The sequence below is a fragment of the Trichoderma aggressivum genome (genome assembly GCF_033847375.1).
Source record: "Trichoderma aggressivum f. europaeum strain CBS 100526 chromosome Unknown scaffold_003, whole genome shotgun sequence".
Taxonomy (NCBI): Eukaryota; Fungi; Ascomycota; class Sordariomycetes; order Hypocreales; family Hypocreaceae; genus Trichoderma; species Trichoderma aggressivum.
The window spans coordinates 1,336,508-1,360,274 of NW_026946369.1; the positions used below are offsets into that span (position 1 = coordinate 1,336,508).

Below are 23,767 nucleotides of genomic sequence, written 5' to 3' on the forward strand. Positions count from 1 at the left end.
GGTATGTGTAAGTAATACTAGCCCAAATGAGGAGCAAATCTCTCTGTTTTCCCCTCCAAGCGAGGACAAGGCTGCGTAAGACAAGGGCGGTTCAGCGTGCCAACGCAGCAACTCTTCGTGCAGCTTGCTTGCGTGATGCGGCCTCTGATTGGAGCAGCACGTGTGTGATATGGGGAGCGTGACCGGGCCTCTGGCAGATTTGGGTCTCATCAACTGCGGCCTCTGGCATCTACAGGGGTTCTGAATGGTTCACTTCATGGTGGCTTGTGCAAGAGGCCGCGGGTGACTCAAACGAGGCTGGCGAATAGGCGTCGACGACATGGGGACAATGTACCTACTCAGGGATTGTTGTTGCAAGGATTGAGCAGAAGTGCTGGCAGAAACGGTGCAGATTGTGAGGACAAGGCATAATTATCGTGATGCTTGTGTCGTATAAATCAAGCTTGGCCAAGCTGCTCGGGTGTCGTCTAAAATGAGGCATTCGAAGCATGCATGCGTAGTTGAATTGAATAAACACCAAAACAAAATATCAATCCAGCATTCAACATGTCTCTGTCTCGCAGCAACACAGTTGATCCATCATCACCTTTGGACCAAACAAATGAGGAACCGATCGAGCTAGGTTCTCGCATCGTCCACAAATTCTTTGAGCCCGTCATCCTCCTCTTGGCTCTGACTGAAGCTGTGAGCCACATCGCCACACCGCGGTCCCATGAGGAGAACATCGACGTCAAGAATCCCAAGGAGCTATTCTACGCCTTTCTCAACAAACTCAGCCATGCGTGTGATAGAGCAAAGGGGGGCGACAACGTCACCTCTTTCGTCGTCCTCAAAGACGAAGACAACCCCGACATGGCTCACTACGTCTTCGCGGTGAACCAGCAAGATAAAGGCCAGTTGCAAATCACAAAGGCGTATGTCACTACCCTTCTGCGCAAAGTCGCCCAAGCCCCTGAGGGCCAGGAAAATCAGCATGATGCGATGCAGTCTCTGCTATGCTATATTTTGCGTTTCAATCGTCCTCGGGTTTCGGTTTACTTGCGTGAACTCCAAGAGCATGCAAAGTCTTGTCTCAAAAGTTGCGAGGTAGGAAAGAGGGACGACGGTATGTCACTAAGCTACAGCTGTGAGATTACCTGATTCGACTAACTCTGGGCGGTTATTTTAGACGAATTAGTTGCTGAGGAGTTGGCGAAAATTCTCGCTTCTCCCTACGTTGGCTCGGAAGTTGGTCATACGGAAGCTGACTGTAAATCCCCCATACCTAGGAGACAGACTAGCCATAGAAGATGACTGACTATGTTTACTTGATCAGATTTTCACAAGTGCGAGACGACGATTAAGCTTCTCACCAAAATCGAAATGTCTAGACAAGGAAAGATAATCGAAGACCGTGCCTTGGAAGATCGAGTTGAAGGGTACAAAAGCATGGAATGCTGGGCTGATCTTTTCCACACCATCAGACGTATTCTTGCCTACCTGCATTCGGTCAGATTCTTTCTTCTAGCCAAGGAAAAGTGGCCCGGCCTTTTTGAAAACTTTACCGTCTCCTTCATCTCATCAAGTCGCCCAGCGCCCAAGCCCTTTCGCAACAAGAGCCTCTACGCCGAAGGCATTGTCGGCCGCATGACGCGAAAGGAAAAAGAAATGGCGATATTCAAGGACTTTGTACGAAATCTCCAGCTCTACAACCTTGACGACCGTATCAAGAAGGAATACAGCAGAAGCACCTTCAGGCCAATCGTCCATGCAGAAGTCCTCTTGCTGAACTGGATCTCGATCAAGGGCGAGATCGTGCCCTCGAGATTCTTCAATGACTGGATGTATATCGGAAGCAGCAAGCCGACGTGTAAGCTATGCGACTATTACTTCGAAGAGCACAGGTCAAACGTCAAACACCGGGCTTCCCATGGCAATCTGTATCCCAGCTGGCGCGTGCCCGACGTATTTCCATCCCAAATTCCGGAGGGGACAGAGAAGAGACAGGTTATGGTGGACAGAATACTACAGCGGGTGCGTAAAGATGCATTTGATGTTGTGAGGAGGAAAGCCATTCCGGGTATAAAGGACGATGACTCAAACACACGTTCTGCACGAGTGACGCTCTGGGACGTGGGGTCTCTGCATGGTTCAGAGGACGATTTCGACGATCTTGCGTCGATGATGGGACAAGTGGATATTGGCTGAGTCCTAGGAAGGGTGATTTCTTAACAAGATTGATATTTTAGCAATAAGAACGCAGTATTAGCATTGCTGTTCTCGTCATAATGAAACCTCCATATTAAACACCGAAGCCAAAGCCCATCCCATCCCCAAACCAGAGAAGCACTACAACATCAAATCAATCTCTCAAAAACACGACGCATATTCTCCGGCCATCCCCCTTTAGCCACTCTTGAAGCAGGAGAATTTCCCCAGCGAAAACCTCCACGGCCCACGACGCACTCCATGTCGATCGGCGTGGACGCTCGTGCCAAAGTGACGACCTCCAAAGTGTTTCGCCCAAAACAGACCCATGCTTGCAGATTTTGTGATGTTTTATGCGGAAATTGTCGATGTTTATCGTTGTTCCTGGAAAACGAGACTCAAGGGTATTACTAGGCTTCTGTGGTTAGCAGCTGGCGTCTCCAGATTTTAGCACTCGGAGGCGACTCACAGAGGCTTTTTTGCAGTAATTTGAACAAAACGCTCAAGTGTTTAGCATTAAAAGAAGGTATGTAAAAACAAAAAGTATCGTGAAGTTGTGAAGAAAGTGCCAAGTCTCGAGTTGCGCTGCTTCCAAATTGTCTTATAGCGAGTGAATGGCTGCTTGATCTACATTCGATGACGTAGGGTCTTCTTGGCACGCAGAATCTCTTTGTTCGTTTGTGCGAGGCACCTGATCCGGGCATTAATGCGCTCTTGGACACTTACGCAATGACGCAACAAAGAAATTAAGCCTTGATTTAGAGTTAAAATTAGAGTATTGTTCATCTCGGACCCTTTCACCGCCAAGTCTATCAACAAAGGATTATCGAGACGCCATCTTCCGCCACTGCATCCGCTAAACTGCCTCTCCATAGCGCAGCAAAGTTCAGCTCGCGCAACACCACAGCCATACAAGTACTAACAACACTGCATGTATCACTACTTTATAAACACTACTCATGACTGCTAGGTACAGTAGCCAAGCGTCCATCATGGAGAATCAAGACCTCTCCTCCCAGCAGCCACCAAACTCAGCTCTCCTCCTTTATCCCCCGTCCCAGTCCAGTAAAACAACCCCCCAAGCGCTTGATGAGCCGCATATCTCCCCTTCATGTACACAGTCTGCGGCACATCAAACGTAACGTATCCCTTGTCCCTACCCGAGTCGACATACCACGCCGCCACGGCTCTCTCGTCCACCACGGCATTCTCCACCCACTGATCCGGAATATCACAATAATCCATCTCTCCCGCCCTCTCCGTAGAGCATCCAGGGCCTTCCGCGCGAGGGAAAAACCTTGCGTAGGCAGGGATCCCAAGAACGAGCTTTCGGCTAGGAAACCGTCGAGACAGAACGTATTCAACACCATCTGTGGCGCATTGTTTGAGCTCTGGGTGTGAAGATTGAAGGTCGCCTCTAGGCGAGTGAAGCTGTGCGTGATTGCCGCATACGTTGGTCCAAGAGCCGGTAAAGTCGTATGCCATGAGGTTGATGTAGTTGACAAGCTTCGACACAGCATCGAGGTCGATGTGCTTGAGAATATACTGGCCAACAGGAAGAGCTGTCGTGAGGAAATAGTCATTCTCAGGCAACGCATTGCGACATTCCTGAAGAAGCCTCACATAATTGTGACCTTGCTCGGCGTCTTTTGGATGCTCCCAGTCAACTATAAAGCAGTTAGTAGCGTGTTTTCAGCGGGAGAGAAGATTGCCTTACTATCAATACCATCAATTTCGTGACGGTCACAAAACTGGCGGACTTGCCTCGCAAACGTCTCCCGAGCATCACGGCTAGCAGCTAGGGCTGGAAACTCTTTACTGCCGGTGCCTCCTCCAATAGACACAATGGTTTTGAGCTTTGGGTTATTGCGTTTGAGCTTTGCGAGGGCAGCTAGAGCGCCTTTTTCTCCGTCGACTTCCTTGACCATGTCGGCGTGCTCATCGAACCACTATCTCAGCGTCAACACAGTCCAGATTGTTATTGCAGGCCATCAACATACACGAAGGGATCCATCTTCATTAACACTAGGTAATCATCAGCTCCTGTCCTTACACTCACACAAATCTCAGGACTCACCCAACAAAAGCATAAAACACGTGCGTAATATTGTCCACATCAAGAGTTGCCGGCGTCTTGCCCTTGTAAACCAGCCAATTGGGATAATACACGCCATTCATATAACTCCGGTTCAAAGGAGGAGGCCGGATCTCGTACTCATTATTGTCATCAGGCTGTTGCTGGTGATGGTCTTGGTTGTCGTCTGAGGACCCGCCTATGCAGGAGCATGGACAGAACCAGCCTCGTGAACGAGGAACCATTTTGACAAGCTCCAAATGAGTAGTCAAGGCTTGATGAAGTTATCGTGAGATGATGAATCGGGTAGGTTAGAGTCCTGCTGATGCTGATCTGATGCTGATCTGTTGCTGATGCTGATGCTGATGCTGCAAGGACCCCGCAGGTGCTCCGCCTCTTTTCTGCTGGGGACAATGGCAATGCTTTGTACAGACTGTTTGTTACACGTCAGAGCCTCTTTTTGATAGATTTCAGTGGCTGAATGAAGCAACAAAGAGGCTGCCAAGTTAGCGCCCGCCTTTGCGTTTAAGCTTCCATCTGACTGATTGAGTGGAACTAGGAGTTTTTGCACTGAGTTTGCGGAAGCGGCGGTCTGTCCTTGTATCTTGAAGCAGTTGAAACAGCAGGATTTTTCTGTTGTATCATGTTAAATATTGATGAAGTTAACATGGAAAATGAAATAAGATGCTTGATGTAATAAAATCGCATCAACGTGAGAGAGGACTCGAAACCATGACGCAGCCCTGCAACTTGCCGTATCGGGCAAATGTTAGCCTCCGTTGCCATGATCCACAAAGTTCCTTTTGACTCGACACAATTATTGGCTATAACTTCCCGAGTGGCTTTGCTAGCTAGAGTTTTATAAAGTATGAGACTGGAAGGGCATAGAATAATGATTCTCGGCATTTCGCTTCATTCATAGCTTCGTGTATATGCCCATCCAATGGCAGCCATCTATCCAGTCTATCATTCATCTCGTGTACAAGCCAAACCATCAAGTCTATCCACCACGCAGCTCACGATGCCCAGAATCACCTCTAAGGCTAAAACCAACTTCTTGATTCATCGCCGCAAATCACATCCCCCTTCTCATCGAGCATCAACGTCCCCCACTGTCTATCATTATAATTCTCCATGGGCGACGTCCACAACCCGCTCCGTATCAGGTCCATTTCGCCCCTCAGCCAGTAAGCCATGATGTACCAACTCCTGCTTGTGAGAGGTGTGAAATCGTCCTGGTAAACCTCCAGTGCCTGAACCACTCTCTGCTGAATCTCAACACTGCCTGCAGCCGCCCACCCTGGAATCAGGCAAAGCGGTATGAAGCTGGCTCCTAGAGGCCTGTATTGCGAAGCGTCGTGCGCCAACTTGATGGCGTCGTTGGTCATTGCGTCTGCCTCTTCAGCCATGCTCCCATCATCTATTCCAAAGGCACGTAGATACCCATTATATATCAGGGCGCATCCCATCAGCAGACCCAAAGAGACTTGGTACTGAATACGGAGCTTTGTTGCCGCGCGCGTTGGTGTTTCAGAGGCGAGAGTGTCAGCCATTGCTAGGCCGCCTTTCAACAACGGTATTTCATAGCGCACGCGTTCATATGCCACGGCAATGTCGTCCTTGTACTTGGCAGGCTCTCGGATCAAATCTGGGATCCGGGCAAGATTTCTTAGTTCCAGACTAAGGAAGTTTTTGGCACTGCTACTAAGAGGTGCAGCCGGGCCCAATGCGCGTTTCTTGAGGTTCAGGAACCAGGGACTCAGTCGTATCTTTGGATTGAAGATGGCTTCTAGGATCTGGCATCCATAAAGTAAGCGACTGTTATACATGAAGAGGCAGTGACACTTACGACAGGCACACAAAGGGTATCACGAATACTTTTTTCGAATGGGTCCGGATTACTCTTGGACCCAGCTGCATCGAGCAAATGTGCAAGTCCCTCTCCATGGCTCATCTTTTGATCACTGTCTCTTCCCGTCCACCCCTTTAAGATGGAAACACATCCATGTCAGTGTGCATGCTTAAGGATGCGGGTCACTTGGGCACATCTTACTTGACAAATCATCAGCACGTATACGGCACACAGCGTCTCCGGCTTGTTTGCGCTCTGCGGGTCATTCAAACAGGTCCTGAGAGCCTGCAGCGCGTTTACGTATTTCACCACAGACCCCCGGGATAGCGACGACTGGTCATGCCTGCGGAGGTGTGGGTAGAAGCCTACCATGGCCTCTACCGCAGCATCCAGCGCTGCATTGGTGCCCAGACGCCGCGGGAGCTCCTTGAACCAAGGGCCATAGCAGGCGAGGTCATAGCTCGGGTCGTTGATATCCAGCAGCGAGGCAAAGGCCCCAGATCGAGCAGTATCCCTGTTCGACACGAGGCTGGCGATGGACGATGGGCTCCCGCTCCCGCTCCCAGACGCCCTACTTTGGGCCTTTTTGGACGATCTCTCGACCTGTAGATCGGTCTGGTCCTTCCACTTGTATCGCAGCTGGCCACACCCTATGCACGGGATGTTGAGGCGCGAACAGCGGGAGCAGGCGGGCGAGGCCATGTCGCACTGGAGGGTGCTTTAGCGGCACGGATGGCAGAGACGTGATGTGGCCAGCATTTCCATTGGCTTGCAACTCCGTTTTGGGGACAGCAGGCCTAGATGGAGCAATTGAAACGAACCTTTTTCTTCTGCTTCCTGCACGCATCGCAGCCGCGATAGGTCGGCACGCCTGGCATGGCGGCGGCTGATTGGGAGCGCTGCGTATTGCCTAATCAGGCAGTGGGGAGGGATGAGAGGAAAGACGACGCCGTCGGAAGATGATTGCCGTGCTATTCTCCAGTAGGTGGGCAGGCAAGATGATTTTGTTGTGTTGGTTATGCAGTTTGGGTGCTTTGCTTGCTTGTTTGGTGGCATCAATGTCTGCCTCTCTTGTGGATTGGTGTTGGAGCGCCTGTTTTCCTCTCTTTCAGACGTGATGACGTGATGACTGCAGTGTCCAATCAATCCATTCGACTGAAAAAGCCACAGGAATCGAATCCTTCACAAGACAAGGCAAGGCAAGGCTTATCGCAAGGCTGAATCTGCCCTCCTGATGGATTCGTGATGATGTCAAGACGATCCTCCGCTCACAGCGCTCGAGGCAGCCTGGAGGTCACTGGCCCACTGTATTAGCTCAACTCGGGGCGCCGATTGGACAGCTGTGTGGCGGCGATCACAGCCATATCGGGTGTGGCGCGGCGCTCGCCTTGATTGGGGCAAGAGGCAGCTGTGGCTCATGCAGGTACGTACAGACACCAGTCTCGATGAGTTGTGATATAAGAACGACAAAGAGTCGCTGATACTCTTAATGGTCTCTCGAGAAAGATTCGGGTTGGTTTGTATCTTTGCTACTAAATGCTCTTCAAGAAGTGCCATATCCCCATGTATCTGTAAGCACAAGTGGTCAAGTAGATTGACTCGATGTAAAGATGGCCCGTCGACATCAAGCCTTTAACCATCGACAACTATCCACATACCCCCAGAATAACAACTATTACAGCGTAGACTATTGAAATATTACATGACAATTTTCATTAATAGATGTTCTTACCCAAGGGCCCGCCTGGGAGGTCAACTAGCAGACAAGAGATGTGTTCATAACGGACTTACATCCCTACCTATGTAAGTCCTTCGTGCTTGACTCGAGTCTACCCCGTCAAACAAAGTTCCTCTTGATGTTCCGTGTTTCTATTCATCTACTACAATCCTCTTTTAAAGCTATGGAACAATACATGGGCATTCTGAGGTGCGCTTCACGCCTCAAGCGGGTTCTTAGCATCCGACGCAGCGAGACAGAAAATTTGACGATCCTGATCTACCCAGAGCCCTGCATTCGGGGCCACCCACCCATATATGCTGTTAAGCTGCATGCATACGACCAGCCCTTTCTTGAACTATACCCTTATCTTGCCGCCGGACATCAGACATACGCCTTACGTTGAGCGGCCGAGAATACACCGTCACCACTGATGCCAGTAACAATACATGTAGCTTCAGTCTGCAAGGCTACGATGCGGGCGAGCTCAGGTGGATGAGTGTCTCCCATCCAACAGAACTGTCGCTGGAGCTAGTCGACCATACGGGAAGGCCTTTGGCGTGGCTCAAAGCCCACGCCTTGAACTGGAAACGGAAGAGGTTGGAGGTTCATGTAGAGTGCACTGAGAACCTTCTAGCGCTCATGTTTCTGTCTGGATTAGTGGTAGTAGGCATAATTAGTGGTAGTAGACGCAATCACCAGACAGACCGCTCGGCGAAGAAGAAGAGGGGCGAAAAAAGCTGCAGAGTTTAGCTCAGGGGATAGGGGAACACAGGCTCCCTACGGTTAAATGGTTCGTTTGTTTACACTTTGTTCAGGAGCCGGAGTATATGGTATGGGGATTGGAAGCGTTTCTCTCTCAAAACACATTCTCATTTTGTATTCTGTTGCGGTTTGCATTCCCAGATACGCACAGTTGTGTTTTGGACATTATCCGCCGTATTCAAATAGGTTATGCATCATATTTGGTATGATGTCCTATGCTTTGACGTAATCTTTCACTGGGGTTCATGAAAGCTAGCAGTAACATATGCTACAAGACGGGATATTGACTGTTTGACAAGTTCGAAAAACGCCAATACGAGGGCCCTGCTCCAATTAGAAGCCCATATTCCCCAAGGCAGGCCGGTTCTCTGCAACGGCAACATCATATAATCCGGCCCCCGACTTATTGTTATTTAAGGAAGGGTGATATGTCAGCCCATTAATGTGATCCAGTTCTGAACAGATTTTAGATGGAGCCAGTCAGAGAAACCTCGAAATAAACCTATAAAAACAACCCTCTTAGCTGAAGATCCCTTGTCAACCACACTATTTTTACTGGGTTTATTAAAGTAATGCCTATATCTGATAGCTGCATATACACACGGAGTCAGCATACTACCCGTCTTTATGTCGGATCCTCGAGGTGTATCAAAATTGTCTCAATCGGTATGTGGTCATTCCATTCACAGACAAAGGATGTTATACAACAAATATATGCGCCTGTCATTACGCAGGGGAGTTAAATACCTAGTAAGTAATCTCTCCAAGGAATGAAGGGTAGTATCACGTGTCTACACGAAAACAATAGCATCGTCTCCAAGCCGAAGAGAAAGGTACGAGTACAGCACACCGGATCATCTTGTCATGACCAGGTCATATTGTATTTTCAGGTTCCTCGTCGGCTTCCGTTCACCACCCTCCATTGCATCCACAGCAATGTGAGCGCCGTCCAAAGCCTTCTAAATTGGTCTTCAATCTGACTGAGTTCTCCAAAGCGGAATTGCTTCGCGCGGGCGTGTGGCATCTCATGACATTTTAACTGCACCCCAGTCGCTTGGCATGTTCCGCTGAGTTTAGAGAACATGGCGTACCAGATTTCACAGCTTTTTTTTCTCTCCCCGAGGAACCAAGATGAGGGTTACCAAATACGACTCGAAAGTAATATTCACAGCATTTTTAACTCCTCCCAAGGCTATTGCTGCCATTCCTACATGGTGTTCAATGCTGCATAACCTTTGGCAAGGGTAAATAAACTCTTTCACAGCATTTTTAACCTCCCCCAAGGCCATCCAGACAGTAACATAGCCTTCAGCTTACCTGTTTAGTACTAAATTATCTTCACAGCGATTTTAACCTCTCCCAAGTGCATCAACAACACCCTCTTATCATCCATCCCAGCACATACAAACTCTCCCCCTTCCCCAAAGAAGCCATTGCAATGCCAACCTAATGCTGTTGGTGGCCAAATACACACACCTCACCCATTCATTCACCTAAACAAAAAGAGAAAAGCCGCCGAAAAGTCTATCTCCTCAAAAACCTGGCCAAAGCGCCCCTAAACGAAAAAGAAGAAGAAGAGTCCAACGCTCGCACACTTCTCGCACACATTTCTCCCATCCTCATTGGATCAAAACACTTACTCCAAGCATTAAACGAGGCTCTGCATGAACTAAAAGAAAAAGGAATGGAAAGCCTTGCCTCGGAGCTGAGAGCGTGAGGAAACATGTGCGACACTTTACTGCCACACACACACACAGACCGGCCAGCCGTTCGCATATTATGTTATATCCTTGGGATTCTTTTTTCGGCCCCCCCTCCGTTCCTTTAGAGAGAACTAGCCGAGGTATGCTGTGCGACGCGGATTCCGCGGGATCTAGGTAGCTCAAAGAGAAAAAACGGCGGGGATATATTGCGTAAACTTGGGGGCTTAGAAAAAAGGAAGTAGTATGAAGGATTGCGGAAACAACGTTACGGTCCTTTTTTAGCCAAGGCGTTCAAAGAGCCGTGACGCTCACAAAGAGAATAGCCAATCGGTGGATTTGGGAATTTGGGGGCTAGTTTGAGTGAGGCGTGTTATGTAGACGAGACAGCCACTCACTCAGCCTCACGTACGGAATAGATGAAGGGCGGAAGAGGGGGGGGTGTGTGAGTCTGTGAAGAAGAGGAGTCGTGAGTCAAGGTAAAGCAATGGCGGCATCTTCACAAGCTTGGCATCATATCATGATATGCCTCATCGAAGCCAAAGACGAAAAGGCGATATAACAAGCACCATCAGCCACATCGTCGCCAAGGCCATAAAAGGAGAACAAGGGCAACGAAAAAAGACAAATTGCAAGGATTCATATAGCTCAAGTTATTTCCCTAGGGGTCTGTTTTCCGCGCTCCTTGCCCTGCGCATTCCTCCGAAAAAAAAGAAACACAGCCATCCATACAGAAACTGTCCGCCGCCGCCCTTCCTCCCTAGAAATTTCCCTTTGCGCGCGCCCTGAGCGTAGCAACAATCTTAAAAAAAAAATACAGAACCAGGAAAGGAAGGAAAACAAAGTCAAGTAGAGGGTGGGGAAGTCAGAAAAAAAAAAGAACCAGGAATAGTATATCAAAGGAGATATACGACAAAAAAAAAGACACGACTATAAAGCAGCCGACCGGAACGCCTTCGTTCACCCTTTGTTTGTGTGCCACCGTAAAACCCCCAAATTTCCATCAAAAACCATCCTTGTGATTTGTAACAGCCCGCATCCGTGAGCCGTAAACTTTGTTTCCCCCGATTGTTGCCGCCATCATGGGCTGTTTTGATCAAAAACAGAACCAAACCAGGCCGTGACAGGCGCTGGTAATACCCATAGTCATATGCGGCCAAGCCCGCGATTTTGTTTTTGTTTTTGTCGTTTTCCGTTTTTTTCAGTGCGCAAGAAGAGATTTCAACAGAGCCAAGCCAATGAAGTGAGAAAGAAAAAAGGGTAGGGCGATTGTTTCGTGATGAGGTGGTCTGTCGTGCACATCATATGTTTTCTTTTTTGTTCCGGCAGGGCCTCGCGGCCTAATTCAGCTGTGAAGAGCAGGTTGCAATAGAGGGTCGAAAGCTTTTAGCCGGAAATCGAGTCCAAAGACGGCCCCAACTGCGAAGATGTTGCTCGCTGTGAAGACGACACCAGCTGTGACTGAGGCCCGGTGTTGGACTACATGACCGAGGAAGCCAACAGGCGCGATTCGACATCGTCCATGCCCATTCCGTCCATGCGAGGCCCCTCCATGCCCTGGAGCCGCTGTTCTATTGCCTGGAAGCGAGGCTCGTAGCCGCCGGCGCGGGCCTCGATGTTCTCCATGCGCTTCTCAATGTTGTCGAGCCGCTGTTCGATGCGCATCAGGCCCTGGGCCATGTCGTGGCTCAGGCGGTCCAGCTTGTTGGTGAAGGAGCGGATGGAGGTTGCCAAGGGAGCATTCTCCTGGCCGGGGGTGCCGGAGGGGACGCGCGGCTCGTGGTTGTGTCTTGGTTCTTGCAGAGCGAAGCGCCACTGGTTGCCCAGCTGGACCTCGCAGACGGCCTTTGCACGGAAAGGGCAGTCAATCTTGCGCGTCGAGGGGTTGCGCTTCTTGGCGGTGCTGTTGTACTTGACGCCGCCGCGGTCGCAGACGAGGTCGTAGCGGGTGGGCTTGCCGTCGCGATAGTTGGAGGCGCGCAGCTTGACAATGCCGTAGCCCTGGTCCTTTGCGACGCGCTGGACCGAGGCCATCAGGTCGTCAAACGTCCTGAAGATGCCCTCTGGCGGAGGCAGCAGCGCCGGCGGGGGGGTATTCGGCATCGCGATGAGTTGAGCCACGGTGGCGAACGCGAAAGGCGCGGACCTTTTTTGCACGAGGGGGGAAAAGGGCCTTTGGTGAGAGGGTTGGCGAGGGGCAGAGAGAGGGAGCTTTCGGCGTCTCTCCTCTGGCGGTTGGAAGCTGCGGAAAAAGAAGTCGAGTGACGAAGGTCCTTGATAGAAGCACGAGGTGCCGGCAGTGAATCGCGTTTGGGGGGCGTGGGGCGCTTTGGTCTAGAGATGTTCTGTAGATGGATTAAGTCAAGGTACAGTACAGAGTGCAATGCAGAAAGAGAGAAGCCGGGCTGTGAGGATTTTTCCAATCCGCACTGTTGGCCAAGTTTCAAGGTTTGGCGTTGATCCGGTCCGAGCGATGCGGGCCCAGTCAGAGGGATGGCTCGGATGTACAGGTACCTGAGCCGGTACTTGTTGCGTTTGGCGTTGCCGGGAGCAGAAATGAGCAAGAATGGCAGAAAAGAGGAGCAAACCCACGGCAAGAGGTACAGCCTGCTGGGGCCTGGGCTACGTAACTTATACCCGGGTCGAGTTAGGGATGACGGGGGACCAGGCTAGCGCAGAAGCTGCTGCTGAGATGCCGAGTTTGACGTTGGCTCTGCTGAGGAAGCATTGCATGTCACCGGCATGTCGCTCCGTCTGCCCTTTTTTCCCCTAAGGATTTCTTCTCCAACCCCCTCGCCTTTGCAGGTTGTTTTTGGCCTGTGCCAGGGATTGGCCGTCGGCCATTACGTACAGGCACCTGTCACGGCCGTCTGTATCAGTGCCGTACAGTCATAGGATTTTACGAGTTGCAGGTACTAGTACTTAGTAGTAGAGGCACTCGTAATCGTGGGCGCGAGAATGCGAGGGGCAGGGCAGGAAACAAATCATTTCTCGGAAAAACAAACGCACAGATTGGCGGGCATGGGTCCTTGCCATGGAAACATGTTGAATCACACCCTTCTCACGCCATGTCACCGTATTGATGTGTATTCCAGCCTGTGGCTCGGGACGATATCATGTTGTGAGGTACCTGTACTGGGTACCTATGTACAGTACATCGGTGTCTGGTCATTTTTTTCTGGAGATGCGCGCATATCCCAAGGGTAGCAGGCTGTTTTTAGCACTTCCGCGCAACCAAGGTACAACTCTATTTCGTACCTACAGCAGCAGGGCCAAAACCGGTTCCGAGATGCCCCTTGATTGCGCGTCTGTTTCTGTCTGTTCTGTCTCTGCCTCTCTCCTCTTCTCTCTCTTTCCTCGGGCAAGGTCCAGTTCATACAAGTTCAAATCAATCCAATCAAGTATTCCAATCAATGCCTCGGCAAATAGAGCATCATGCTGTAGACAAGTAAAAGGTGCCATTACATCAACGAAATACAGCACAAGTACGGAATACCTTCCGAAGGAATTCCTGACCCCATCGACCCACGCATTTTTCGCTCTCACTGCGCCCAAACAGGGATCGCACGATACTTGTACAAGCACTTGACAGGCCAAGCTGCCACAAGTAGCTCCAGCCCACGTGACAAGCGGTACATGCTACATGTACGGCCCAGAGTCCACGATGCAGCCCTTCGGACCTCGCATGTCTAATCCAACTCGCCGCATGCAAGGAGCCCTTCAACCCTTCCAGCAGGGCCAATGGCGCATGCAAGGCCGCGATTCTGTCAAGGTAATTTGTCTCGGCCATGGCGTCCCTTGGGTAGGTACCTGAAAGGGCTGCACACGAGCAGTACCTGGTACCGTGAACTCCCGAGTCCGTCAGACGTCGCATCAGCACTGTGCTCCGTACTCGGTACTTTATATAGATACCTCCGCCAAGTCAACTCTAACAGCCGAATGCTGTGTGACGCGGTGTTTCAGATGGCCAGGGCACTGCCGCGGCTTCTTCCTGATGTACCCGGTACACGTACTTGGGTGCCCGATAAGCCCTGCTTTGCCTCATACTTTCAAGCTTCGAACCCTGTCAAGCCTGTCTTTGCCTGTGTTGCCGCCCCACGTCGCGCGAAGCCCATCATCCCCAACTTCTAGAATCGCCTCTCACTCGCCCAGATCTGCTACTACGTATGCGTGGGGGGTGATATTGTCGAATGCTTGTGCGCTTTGCCGGATTCCGCATTCTTGTCGCATCACATCTTGATATCCTTCTACTTGATTCTGATTGCCTGCGCGCCCTAAAAGCAATGGAAAACAAGGCGCCCACGGCCGCCGACAAGGAGGCAGCCAGGCAATTGGCTGAGGAGGAGCAGGCCCTTAATCTGGCGATGCAGCGGCTCAAGCTCCTACACATCAAGGCACGTTTTGATTCATTTGCGCATCGTGTCTAAGCGAGACTAACCGAGCCCCCAAATATAGGAACGCATGCTCCGGGACACCATCCCCACGATGCTGGAGCCTCTGGTGCAGAAACATCCATCGCGTAAGGAGCCCTCCTTTTGTCGTCACATGTTCATATCATGTCACCTCGTTGCGCGCGCTGTGCTAACCCCTCCCCTCCAGCAGATGTCATGTATGCCGCCTTCATGAAGGCCGTCAATGACGCACAGGCAAAGATTACCGAGTTCACAACCCTCATGAGGGACGAGACCAGCACCGAGGTCTTCGCCCGCGCCAGCAAGAGCAAGGAGGAGAGACCTCTGGGCATCACGCCTTGGAGGCACGGAGATTACCCGGGCTGGTTTGATTTGGACAAGCCCTGGACGGCATAGACGCCATCATGTTTCACATTTGTACACACGATTCTTTTTTTTTCCTTTTCTCTTCATGCAGGGAAAGCTGGCGAATCGGTTTAATGGAGTAGAGGCGCTGCGGCGACCGTGTTCCTTTTGCCAGCTCTCCATACCCGGATGATGTTGCGCGCTTTGGTTTCTGGAACAGACAAGGTTGATATCGTTTATTCAGGTATGGGTACTTTAATTGTTGGATACTATTTTAATTACAAAGGCTTGAATATGATGATTATTGGTCATGAACGTTGAGAGCTGCGTACCAAGTGGCTTTGCCGATGAGATAGGGGTAATACGCCGAATGGCTTCTATATTGTCTCTGTCATTAAGGTATTGAGGACAAGTTGTAGCCATACTTTTCTCGCGGCCTGGTTTTATATAAGAAGGCAATGGATCAAAGTTATACTGATTATTAAAAGTCAAAAGGTGCAGAAATAATGGCAAATGATGGCACATATCAGACAGCCCTTACACATCCCAGCTGTATGAGAGACTCGACCTATCTTGCTCTAGTAGTGTTAATCAACTGTAGAAAAGACAAGGTCTTCGTGGGTTTGGCATCACAATCGATAAAGAAATGGTCACAATATTGTTAGCCATCAGTCCCAACTCACGAGATGCATTGACATGTAGCCTCATACCATCAACTCATCATTTCCATGGCCATGGCTCAAGCATGCCCAGTTTGCTTATGGCATCGGCTCTAGTCCAGCAAGCACCATTTCTTAGAGGGTCATCTGAAAAGAGAGAAAACCTGTCGTCACGTGCACCCCAAGTGGACCGTCCACAGCACGCTAGTCGCTCTCTGATTCGCCAGCTTAGCGGGCACAATCTGTTGTTCCGCCCACACAAAATTTCCCCAAATCTCGAAATTCCTCTTCTTTGGTGAGATACTCAGCACAACCACCGAGCATCACCAGATACAATGGCGTCCCACCGAGTCACCTACCGCCGCCGTAACGGGTGAGTTTTTTCCTTGTCGTCGGCCATGGCGAATGCGAATCGAATCGAATTCTCTCTCGTCATGTGCCGTTCCTGCGTTGCCCTGCCTTTGCGACGGAATAGGAATATACTGACGGGCGAAATCTCTGCAGCTACAACACTCGCTCCAACCGGACCCGAGTCATCAAGACTCCCGGCGGTGACCTCCGAGTTCTGCACATCAAGAAGCGCGGCACTGCCCCCAAGTGCGGTGACTGCGGCTCCAAGCTCCCTGGTGTAAGTTGTGGCTCTTGAACGAAATTTCGCACGACGGAGGACCAGCGACTGGAGAGGGACGAGGGAAGAGGACGACGGGACTCGGGGGTGTTCGTTGAGATGAAGAGATTGTCGACTTGGAGGAAACCTACCGTCTGAACACCTGCGAAAACAACGAACCGCTCATCCTTGTCCTCTCCGTCCGATGACCTCTTCTCGCGTCTTCATCCTCCATCCTCCATCCTCAAGATTCGGACGACCATGATCAACCACGAGAAATCAGCAGCTGACCAGCATTGACACACAGGTTCCCGCTCTCCGCCCCCGCGAGTACGCCCAGATCTCCAAGCCCCAGAAGACCGTCCAGCGCGCCTACGGTGGTTCCCGGTGCGGCGGCTGCGTCCGCGACAGAATCGTCCGTGCCTTCCTGATCGAGGAGCAGAAGATCGTCAAGAAGGTGATGAAGGAGCAGGAGGCGAGCCAGAAGAAGAAATAAACAAAGTTTTTACACTACTATGAGGAAAAATTTCGACTGATGGAATTGGCTTTCTGTGCGGGATGGCAAGGAACTCTTGGGGGTTTGGTTCATTGCTTTGGTGTTCATTAGGGCAAAACGGACTGCATGATACATATTGGCCGAGCCGACCCATGGCCGGTCTGCTGCTGTCTTTAGGACTGCTTCCTCTTGGTGATCTAATGGAAACGAACATCAAGTTGGTACGAAACAGCCCTTTTTTTTTGCAGGTGTGATGTGTGTATGTATGCGTGAGAGCACCAAGTGGATGTTCCAGCACTCGTCAGAATTGTAGAGCCGAATTGCAGAATCTGGCTTCCAAGTGCCAATCCAATAAAGTCGATGGGCGAATTCTTGAGCCCCTTGCGCTAGTAAACTGCCAGTCATAAGGATGGCGTACCTTGGCCGTGGGAATATGATTTCCATCGTAGAGGCTGTAAGTCACCATGACGTTCGCACATGTAAATTATCACACCCAGCTGCCCCGCGACAGGAGAAAAAAAAACCCCAAGCTCTGCACCACGTTTTTACAAATCAACCTCGCCAAACCGCAATTGTCTACCGCGCCTTGAGAAAAGAGCGTCTGTATAATAGATTGACGATGCGCGGGTCATTACGACTCCCGAATGGCCTCCGGGCTGCCCGCGCAAGCGTACGAAGCACCTCGACATTACCTCCACGACTCGCAGCTTCAACAAACGCTCCGTCGCAAACAGCAACAACCGCCCCAATCCTACGCAGTCACACGCTCAATCCCTCATACAAATCCTTCCACACAATCCCTAGCCTGTCAAAAAGCCGAGACCGAGACGCGATCCCCGATAATTCACATCGGACCAGCTTCAGCGAGCTCGACGTGCTTGGCAGCGTGCCGGTGCCGTCGACGTCGGTGGACGTGTGCATGCACGATGGCTTCGAGCTGAACAGCGGCATCACAATAGCGGGAGGGGACGGGGCTCTACTTGTCAACGGCGAGGCGTTTGCGTGGCGGCCGTGGGAGGCCAGCGGGAAGATGAAACTGGTCAACGAGAAGGGGCAGTTTGAGCTGCCGGCCGAGGCATTTGGGCTGCTTGACGTGCTCTGGCCAAGACCCGGTATATTTCTCTCTCTTTTACCTTTGTGATGTGATGGGATCCCGTTGTGTTTCCTTGGGGAGAAACAGACGGAAATTGTGTGTATGTGTGTGCAGTTTAAGCTAATGGCATGTGTGTGTGTGTGGTTTTACAGATCTGTTGGTGATTGGGGTGGGCAAGACCAACTTGCCGCTGAGTCCCCGGACGAGACAGCATCTTACGCAGCTGGGGGTGAGGGTAGAGATGCTGGACACGAGGAATGCGGCGGCGCAGTTCAACTTGCTGGCGACGGAGCGAGGAGTGTCGGATGTGGCGGCGGCTTTGATACCCATTGGCTGGGAGGAAGGATCGGGTGTTGTTTCATGATTGTTGCACGAGGAGTATTTGTAGCAGCTGTACGAGTACGATATGAATGTGGCCAATAGAAGGAATCGAGCATGGTTTTGTTGAAATGTCTTGTGGTTGTGGTCGTAGTTGTGACGGTGGTATGAAAATGATTATTTGGGACTTGAGATACGGACATGTCCAGGCTTAGGGTGTGTTTACCACATGTCTCTACTGTGATTCGTAATTGAACAAGAAGGTCGAGAACTGAATCTCCAGGTTTGATTTACCAATACCGGCAACAAATGATGCCATGTTGCTGTCGACTTAATCTATCCGCATAAAAGCTGCTCAACTCAAAGCCGCGGGCGTGGCATAACGGAGTATCACATGGCGACACAAACAGCGATTCCCCTTCACAGCCACCATTAACCCATTCTTAAAGTCGCGCAACATATACAAACCACCTACCAATCCCACCAGGAATCATACATTTGATCAACATCTCCAATAAACAAGCCAATCATGGCGATTTCTCGTCCATCACTCCCGCCGCAAAACCATCGCCTCGGCTCCAGGGTAAGCCACCCAACCGTCACCATCTCTTGGCAGGGCGGCTGTTCCCCTAAAAAGTGCGCAATGACGAGCGGTCGTGGGAGCCCGTGACAATTGGTTGGTCACTAAAAAATCCCATTCCCATCTCCGCCTCACTTGGATTTTTTCTTCTTCTAAACCTTTTATCGTCATTGTTGTTTTTATTTTTATTTTCTCAAAGTTCGACAGGCCACGCCCGGGAATTCTTTTTCTTTTCTTCCTTTTTCTTTTCGGACTGCAATGAATCCCGGCTGTCGCCAATCAATTCTCTGGCGACTTGATTGCCCTCCATCCTGCTGTACATCTTTTCCTTGATGCGGATTCTCCGACTCACCTGACTCTTTTCCTCTCTCTCTCTCTCTCTCTCTCTGTACTGGACGGATACCGGCTGTTGATTGAGAGACCATCAATCACCCTCACCCTCACCCTCTTTCTTCTTATTCCTCTTTCTTCGTTTCCCGTTCTTTTAAAAGGGACAGAGTTTGCTTGTTGAGCGGGAGCGTTTCAAGCGGCCGTTGTTTGCCATCTCAGACGGACCCCCCCTGTCCCGAATTCCTCTTCCAAACCTCGCCCGGCCTTCTTTGTCCGTGCTGCAGCTGTTTTCCCTTGTTCATCGGCTGCGTATCGCGATATAAAAAGGTGGAGCGCCGTTCCTGCATTTGATCCCGGTTCTAGACGATTCATTAGTAGCCTTGGATCTGGCATCACCAGGAATTGGGCCCGACAAAGTTCGACCGCCAAAACTGTTATCGCCACTCACATCGCGGATTGCGAGCCCAATTGCTGTTTTATTTTGCGCCAATGGCAAAGACATCGCCAGACTCGCCCCCGCCGGAGCAGTCGCTCTCCGCGGACCCTCACGAGACGGATCCTGCGCTGCTGCGGCATCACTCGCACATAAAGTCTTACAAGGCGAGCCGGTTCGAGTATCCCGAGATCCGCGTCTTCCATCGCCAGCACGTCAAGGCCGACCAGCTGCCCAGGAAGCCGGCGCCGCTGCCCTTGCTGGTGTGCGTTCCGGGGCTGGGAGGCTCCGTCGCGCAGTTTTACCCGCTGCTGAGGAGCTTGATTGATCTGGCGCCGTGTCTGGCAATTGACTGGCCCGGTGGCGGGAGGTCCAAGTTTGCGCCGACGCAATGGGAGGCGTACACTTCGGAGGCGCTGATGGAGCTGTTGGAGGTGATTATTGAGGACCATCGCGACAAGGAGCATGACCAAGGCGTGGTGTTGATCGGGCACAGCATGGGAACTGCACTGTCGGCTGGCTTGGCGAATAAGAAGCTCCCGCACAAGACGGCGCTTGCCAAGCACATTGTCGGCCTGGTGGCGATTTGCCCTGTATCTGGGCCGATGGAGGAAGCGAAAGCAACAATGATCAAGAGGCTCTTCTGGATCCCCGGCTGGATCTTTGCACTGTGGCGTGCGTGGGATGCCAGGGGAGGACTCAACAGCACGAGCGTCTCACGTTTCGTGGGAGACGGCGCGCCTACCGAGCTGAGGCTCATGCAGTATCGATACAACAAACAGAGCAAAACACCGGTGTGGAGGCGGATGGCATACGGCGCCTTGCCGACTCGGTTCCAGGATGGCAAGGCTGTCGGAGGCATTCCTGGACTTGATGCTTGGGCTGGCCTCGACATCCCCGTCTTTCTCATCGGCGGCGAAAAGGACAATGTGACGTCGCCCAAGGAGATTGACAAGATTGCAGGGGCGTTTCACTCGGTGGATGATGCCGCGGTGTCGGATGGGAATGAGCAAGCACCAGATGCTTTAGGACCAGATTCGCCCGAGTCTTTGAGCGGCTCAACCCAGCTCGATGCGAATACCAACGGCAACGGCTTGACGGCAGAAGATGCCGACGACACCGACTCTGACGAGAGTGGCCGCAACAGTCCCTCAACACCAGTCGAATACCCGCCAGACCTACCACCTCAGTCGCAACACCCCATGAGAGCCCTGCGGTCCATCGTCCTCAACGGCTCAGCTAACCACACCCTCCTCTACTCCCCGCGCACCGTCCGAGCTCTCGCCGGCCTCGTGTCGGACTTTCTCGCCGAACACATCACTCAGCGCCTTTCGCTCGCCTGGCAGCTCCAGCACCTCTCGCGCGAGGGCAAATGGGACGTCAAGAACCTCATCAAGTGGCAGGGCGTCAAGCCCGTCTCCGAACCCATCGGGCCTCCTGGCAAGCCCATCTTTCGTGTTATCAAGACGCTCCGCGAAGTAGACGATGTGCACTGCCCGACGGCATTTGCCGATAACTGGGGTAACATCATCAAAGACGTCATTGACATCTCCAAGGACCAACCTGTTTACGACCCGCGCGGTCTTGAGCGCCGCGGTATTCATTACCACAAATTCCCTACAGTGTCGAAAATCCCGCCTGACGGAGATACAGTCGACCAATTCATCAAACTGGTCGATTCCGTCCGCGAAGCCCAGCGTGAGCGCGCCGTAGCAGAAGGGTGGGCTGATCCGGAGCAGTGCGTCGTGGGCGTTCACTGCCATTACGGATACAACAGATCGGGGTACTTTGTCGTGTGCTATCTGGTGGAGAAGTGCGGGTTTGCGTTGGCGGATGCGATTGAGGCGTTTAAGACGGCGAGGCCGAATGGGATTCGGCACTCGCACTTTTTGGATAAGTTGTATATGCGGTATAATCTCGAGGAGAGGGCCGTTGAGAACTGAAACCTTTTTTCTTCTCTCTCCCCCTTCTTGTTTTGGATTTGGATTTTTTTGGGGGGGCATTGGATGGAATAGATGGAATAGGGTATATGGGATAATGGTAATCAAGGCGTCTAGCGGATGAGATTTGGGAGGATATATAACATGATGTCCCGGGTGTATTTGTACTAGCTACCAAACCAAAAAAACTCCTTCTCCGTCATTCTTAAAAGAAGAGAGAACAGAGATGCTATGCTCATTGCTATATGCGAAACAATCTATATGGTGTGTTTGAATAATACGCCAAAAGCCAAACAACCAAACCTCATATACCACAGTAGAAAAATCAACAAGAAAAAGAGCAAGCAAAGCTATCCAGCTTTCTACTCTAACCAAAAAAAGAAACAGCATTCGTAAATCTCTACACTCAAATCTCTTGCGCGTGATAGTGCTCTACACCGCTCATCTGCTCTACTGCCATGCTCTGCGCATCCTCGCCGGGCTTCTCCGTCTTGGCCCTCAACTCCTTGGTAATATCCTCAACGTCCCCCTCGACGTCGAGATAGCGTCTCAAAAACTTGCCGACATCGGTGTTCTCGACGTTTCCACGAATCTTTTCCGTGCCGGGCCCTCCAGACGAGTAAATGTTGACGTCGACGGCGGTGTGTCCGTGGGTGCTCCAGCCGACGTGGGCGCGCAGGGAAATCATGGCGGAGAGGATCTCGAGGGAAGCCTCGGCGTTGTCGGCCAGGACGTCGAGTTCGTCCTCGGAGGCGTTGGAGATGCCGAGGCCGGGGACGACGAGCTCCTTGTTGATCCACTTCTTGAGGTCGGCCTTGGCCTTTTCCCTCTTCTCCTTCTTCTTGTCGTTGGAAGCGGGCGTGACGGATGCGGCGTGGGAACGGAGCTTGGCGGCGAGGAACTCGGTCGACGAGGTGGCCCTGGCGAGGGCGCGAGGGTACCAGCTGTACACTGGCAGATGGCCGGGCTCCTGGATGGCGGTGGCGAGACCGCCGGTTTCGTGGTCGCTGGTGGCCACGAGCACCGTCTCCGTCTCGCTGGCGGCGATGAAGTCGAGGACGGCCTTGAACGTCTTGTCGTACTCGAGAACCTCACGGACCTGAGCAGCAGGGTCGTTGAAGTGACCGGCGTGGTCGATGCGGCTGCCCTCAATCATGAGGAAGAAGCCCTTGTCCGAGTCCTTGGTGGCCTTTTCGAGAGCTCGCAGCGCAGTGGTGGCCATCTCGCTCAAGCTGGGGTAAACGTCGTGCTGCTTCTGTCTATCAATCTCGAAAGGAACGTCTCGCTCGGCGAACAGGCCGAGGAAAGGAAGCTTGATCTTGTCGCCGCCGTCGAGAGCGTCAAAACCTTGGCGGTTATCGGTGTAGGTCCAGCCGTGCTTCTCCTGAGCCAGGCGCGTGACATCCAGATCGTCCTGACGGCATCCACCCTGGGTGCTGTTGGGAAGGAAATGGCAGCGGCCGCCACCAAGCATGAGATCAACTGAACGGCCCAAGACTCCCTCTCCGATTTCCTGCAGGGCAATCGAGTCCTCCATCTCTCGCCTCAGGACGTGGCTGACGAAAGTGGCGGGCGTGGCATCCGTAATGTCTGTGGTGACGACCAGTCCCGTTGTGTATCCAGCCCTCTTGGCCGCCTCCATGACAGTTCCGCATGGCTCAAAGTCGGGCAGGACCGAGATGGCGCCGTTGTAGCTCTTGAGGCCGCAGGCAAAGGCCGTGGCGCCGGCAGCGCTATCGGTGACGAGGGAGTTGCTGGAGCGAGTGCGGCTGGTGCCCCAAAAGTGCTGGTCCAGGACGAGAGTGTCGTTCTCGGGGAGGTTGTTGATGTACTGGCGGTAGCCTCGAGTCAAGGAGAGCGAGGCCGGTCCCATGCCGTCGGACACCATGAAGACGAGGTTGCGCTTCGGGGCGACAGTGTTGTTCTTGTTGTTGTTGCCGTCGTGGCCGGTCTGCGCGTCATGCTGGATCCAAACAGCGGCGACGATGAAGGCGGCCGTGGCCAGGAGGCCCCAGGCGAAGAAGGCAATCTCGCGGATGCGTGAAGAGCGCAAGGCGGCCTTTGCCTGGGCGGCTTCGGCCGACTCGCCGCGGTTGGATAGGAGAGGATGGCGTTCGGACGGCTGCATCATCGCTTGGAGTTAGCACTTGTGATGGGTTCGGCACGCAGCGATGTCATACCATTGTGTCCAGCCTGGTGAGTTTGATGGGCTCGGCTTTTGCTCTTGGGCTGTGCTGGAGCTGCGATGCAATCTCCAGG

The 23,767-nt window shown here is 52.0% G+C and overlaps 9 protein-coding genes across 9 annotated transcripts; 5 read left to right on the top strand and 4 right to left on the bottom strand.

Annotated features, from left to right (window-relative positions):
* Positions 1 to 546: 546 nt before the first annotated feature.
* Triagg1_1526 (uncharacterized protein) lies at positions 547 to 2,187 on the top strand (the record flags this gene model as incomplete). Its single annotated transcript, XM_062895606.1, has 3 exons — positions 547 to 1,105; positions 1,169 to 1,249; positions 1,316 to 2,187. The coding sequence occupies 3 exons, from the start codon at positions 547 to 549 to the stop codon at positions 2,185 to 2,187; spliced, it is 1,512 nt and encodes a 503-aa protein (XP_062759865.1).
* Positions 2,188 to 3,177: 990 nt separating this feature from the next.
* Positions 3,178 to 4,506, bottom strand: Triagg1_1527 (CAZyme family GH18; the record flags this gene model as incomplete). Its single annotated transcript, XM_062895607.1, has 4 exons — positions 3,178 to 3,854; positions 3,905 to 4,136; positions 4,188 to 4,212; positions 4,265 to 4,506. 4 exons carry the CDS (start codon positions 4,504 to 4,506, stop codon positions 3,178 to 3,180), a joined length of 1,176 nt encoding a protein of 391 aa, XP_062759866.1.
* Positions 4,507 to 5,304: 798 nt separating this feature from the next.
* Positions 5,305 to 6,815, bottom strand: Triagg1_1528 (uncharacterized protein; the record flags this gene model as incomplete). The annotated part of the gene is made up of 3 exons (XM_062895608.1): positions 5,305 to 6,057; positions 6,111 to 6,245; positions 6,315 to 6,815. 3 exons carry the CDS (start codon positions 6,813 to 6,815, stop codon positions 5,305 to 5,307), a joined length of 1,389 nt encoding a protein of 462 aa, XP_062759867.1.
* Positions 6,816 to 11,774: 4,959 nt separating this feature from the next.
* On the bottom strand, positions 11,775 to 12,398 carry Triagg1_1529 (uncharacterized protein; the record flags this gene model as incomplete). The annotated part of the gene is made up of 1 exon (XM_062895609.1): positions 11,775 to 12,398. The coding sequence occupies one exon, from the start codon at positions 12,396 to 12,398 to the stop codon at positions 11,775 to 11,777; it is 624 nt and encodes a 207-aa protein (XP_062759868.1).
* A 2,358-nt stretch (positions 12,399 to 14,756) lies between these two features.
* On the top strand, positions 14,757 to 15,103 carry Triagg1_1530 (uncharacterized protein; the record flags this gene model as incomplete). Its single annotated transcript, XM_062895611.1, has 2 exons — positions 14,757 to 14,814; positions 14,895 to 15,103. The coding sequence occupies 2 exons, from the start codon at positions 14,757 to 14,759 to the stop codon at positions 15,101 to 15,103; spliced, it is 267 nt and encodes an 88-aa protein (XP_062759869.1).
* A 943-nt stretch (positions 15,104 to 16,046) lies between these two features.
* Positions 16,047 to 16,814, top strand: Triagg1_1531 (uncharacterized protein; the record flags this gene model as incomplete). The annotated part of the gene is made up of 3 exons (XM_062895612.1): positions 16,047 to 16,084; positions 16,216 to 16,339; positions 16,626 to 16,814. 3 exons carry the CDS (start codon positions 16,047 to 16,049, stop codon positions 16,812 to 16,814), a joined length of 351 nt encoding a protein of 116 aa, XP_062759870.1.
* A 619-nt stretch (positions 16,815 to 17,433) lies between these two features.
* Positions 17,434 to 18,271, top strand: Triagg1_1532 (uncharacterized protein; the record flags this gene model as incomplete). Its single annotated transcript, XM_062895613.1, has 2 exons — positions 17,434 to 17,926; positions 18,060 to 18,271. 2 exons carry the CDS (start codon positions 17,434 to 17,436, stop codon positions 18,269 to 18,271), a joined length of 705 nt encoding a protein of 234 aa, XP_062759871.1.
* A 1,353-nt stretch (positions 18,272 to 19,624) lies between these two features.
* Triagg1_1533 (uncharacterized protein) lies at positions 19,625 to 21,511 on the top strand (the record flags this gene model as incomplete). The annotated part of the gene is made up of 1 exon (XM_062895614.1): positions 19,625 to 21,511. One exon carries the CDS (start codon positions 19,625 to 19,627, stop codon positions 21,509 to 21,511), a length of 1,887 nt encoding a protein of 628 aa, XP_062759872.1.
* A 403-nt stretch (positions 21,512 to 21,914) lies between these two features.
* On the bottom strand, positions 21,915 to 23,639 carry Triagg1_1534 (uncharacterized protein; the record flags this gene model as incomplete). The annotated part of the gene is made up of 1 exon (XM_062895615.1): positions 21,915 to 23,639. The coding sequence occupies one exon, from the start codon at positions 23,637 to 23,639 to the stop codon at positions 21,915 to 21,917; it is 1,725 nt and encodes a 574-aa protein (XP_062759873.1).
* Positions 23,640 to 23,767: the final 128 nt, after the last annotated feature.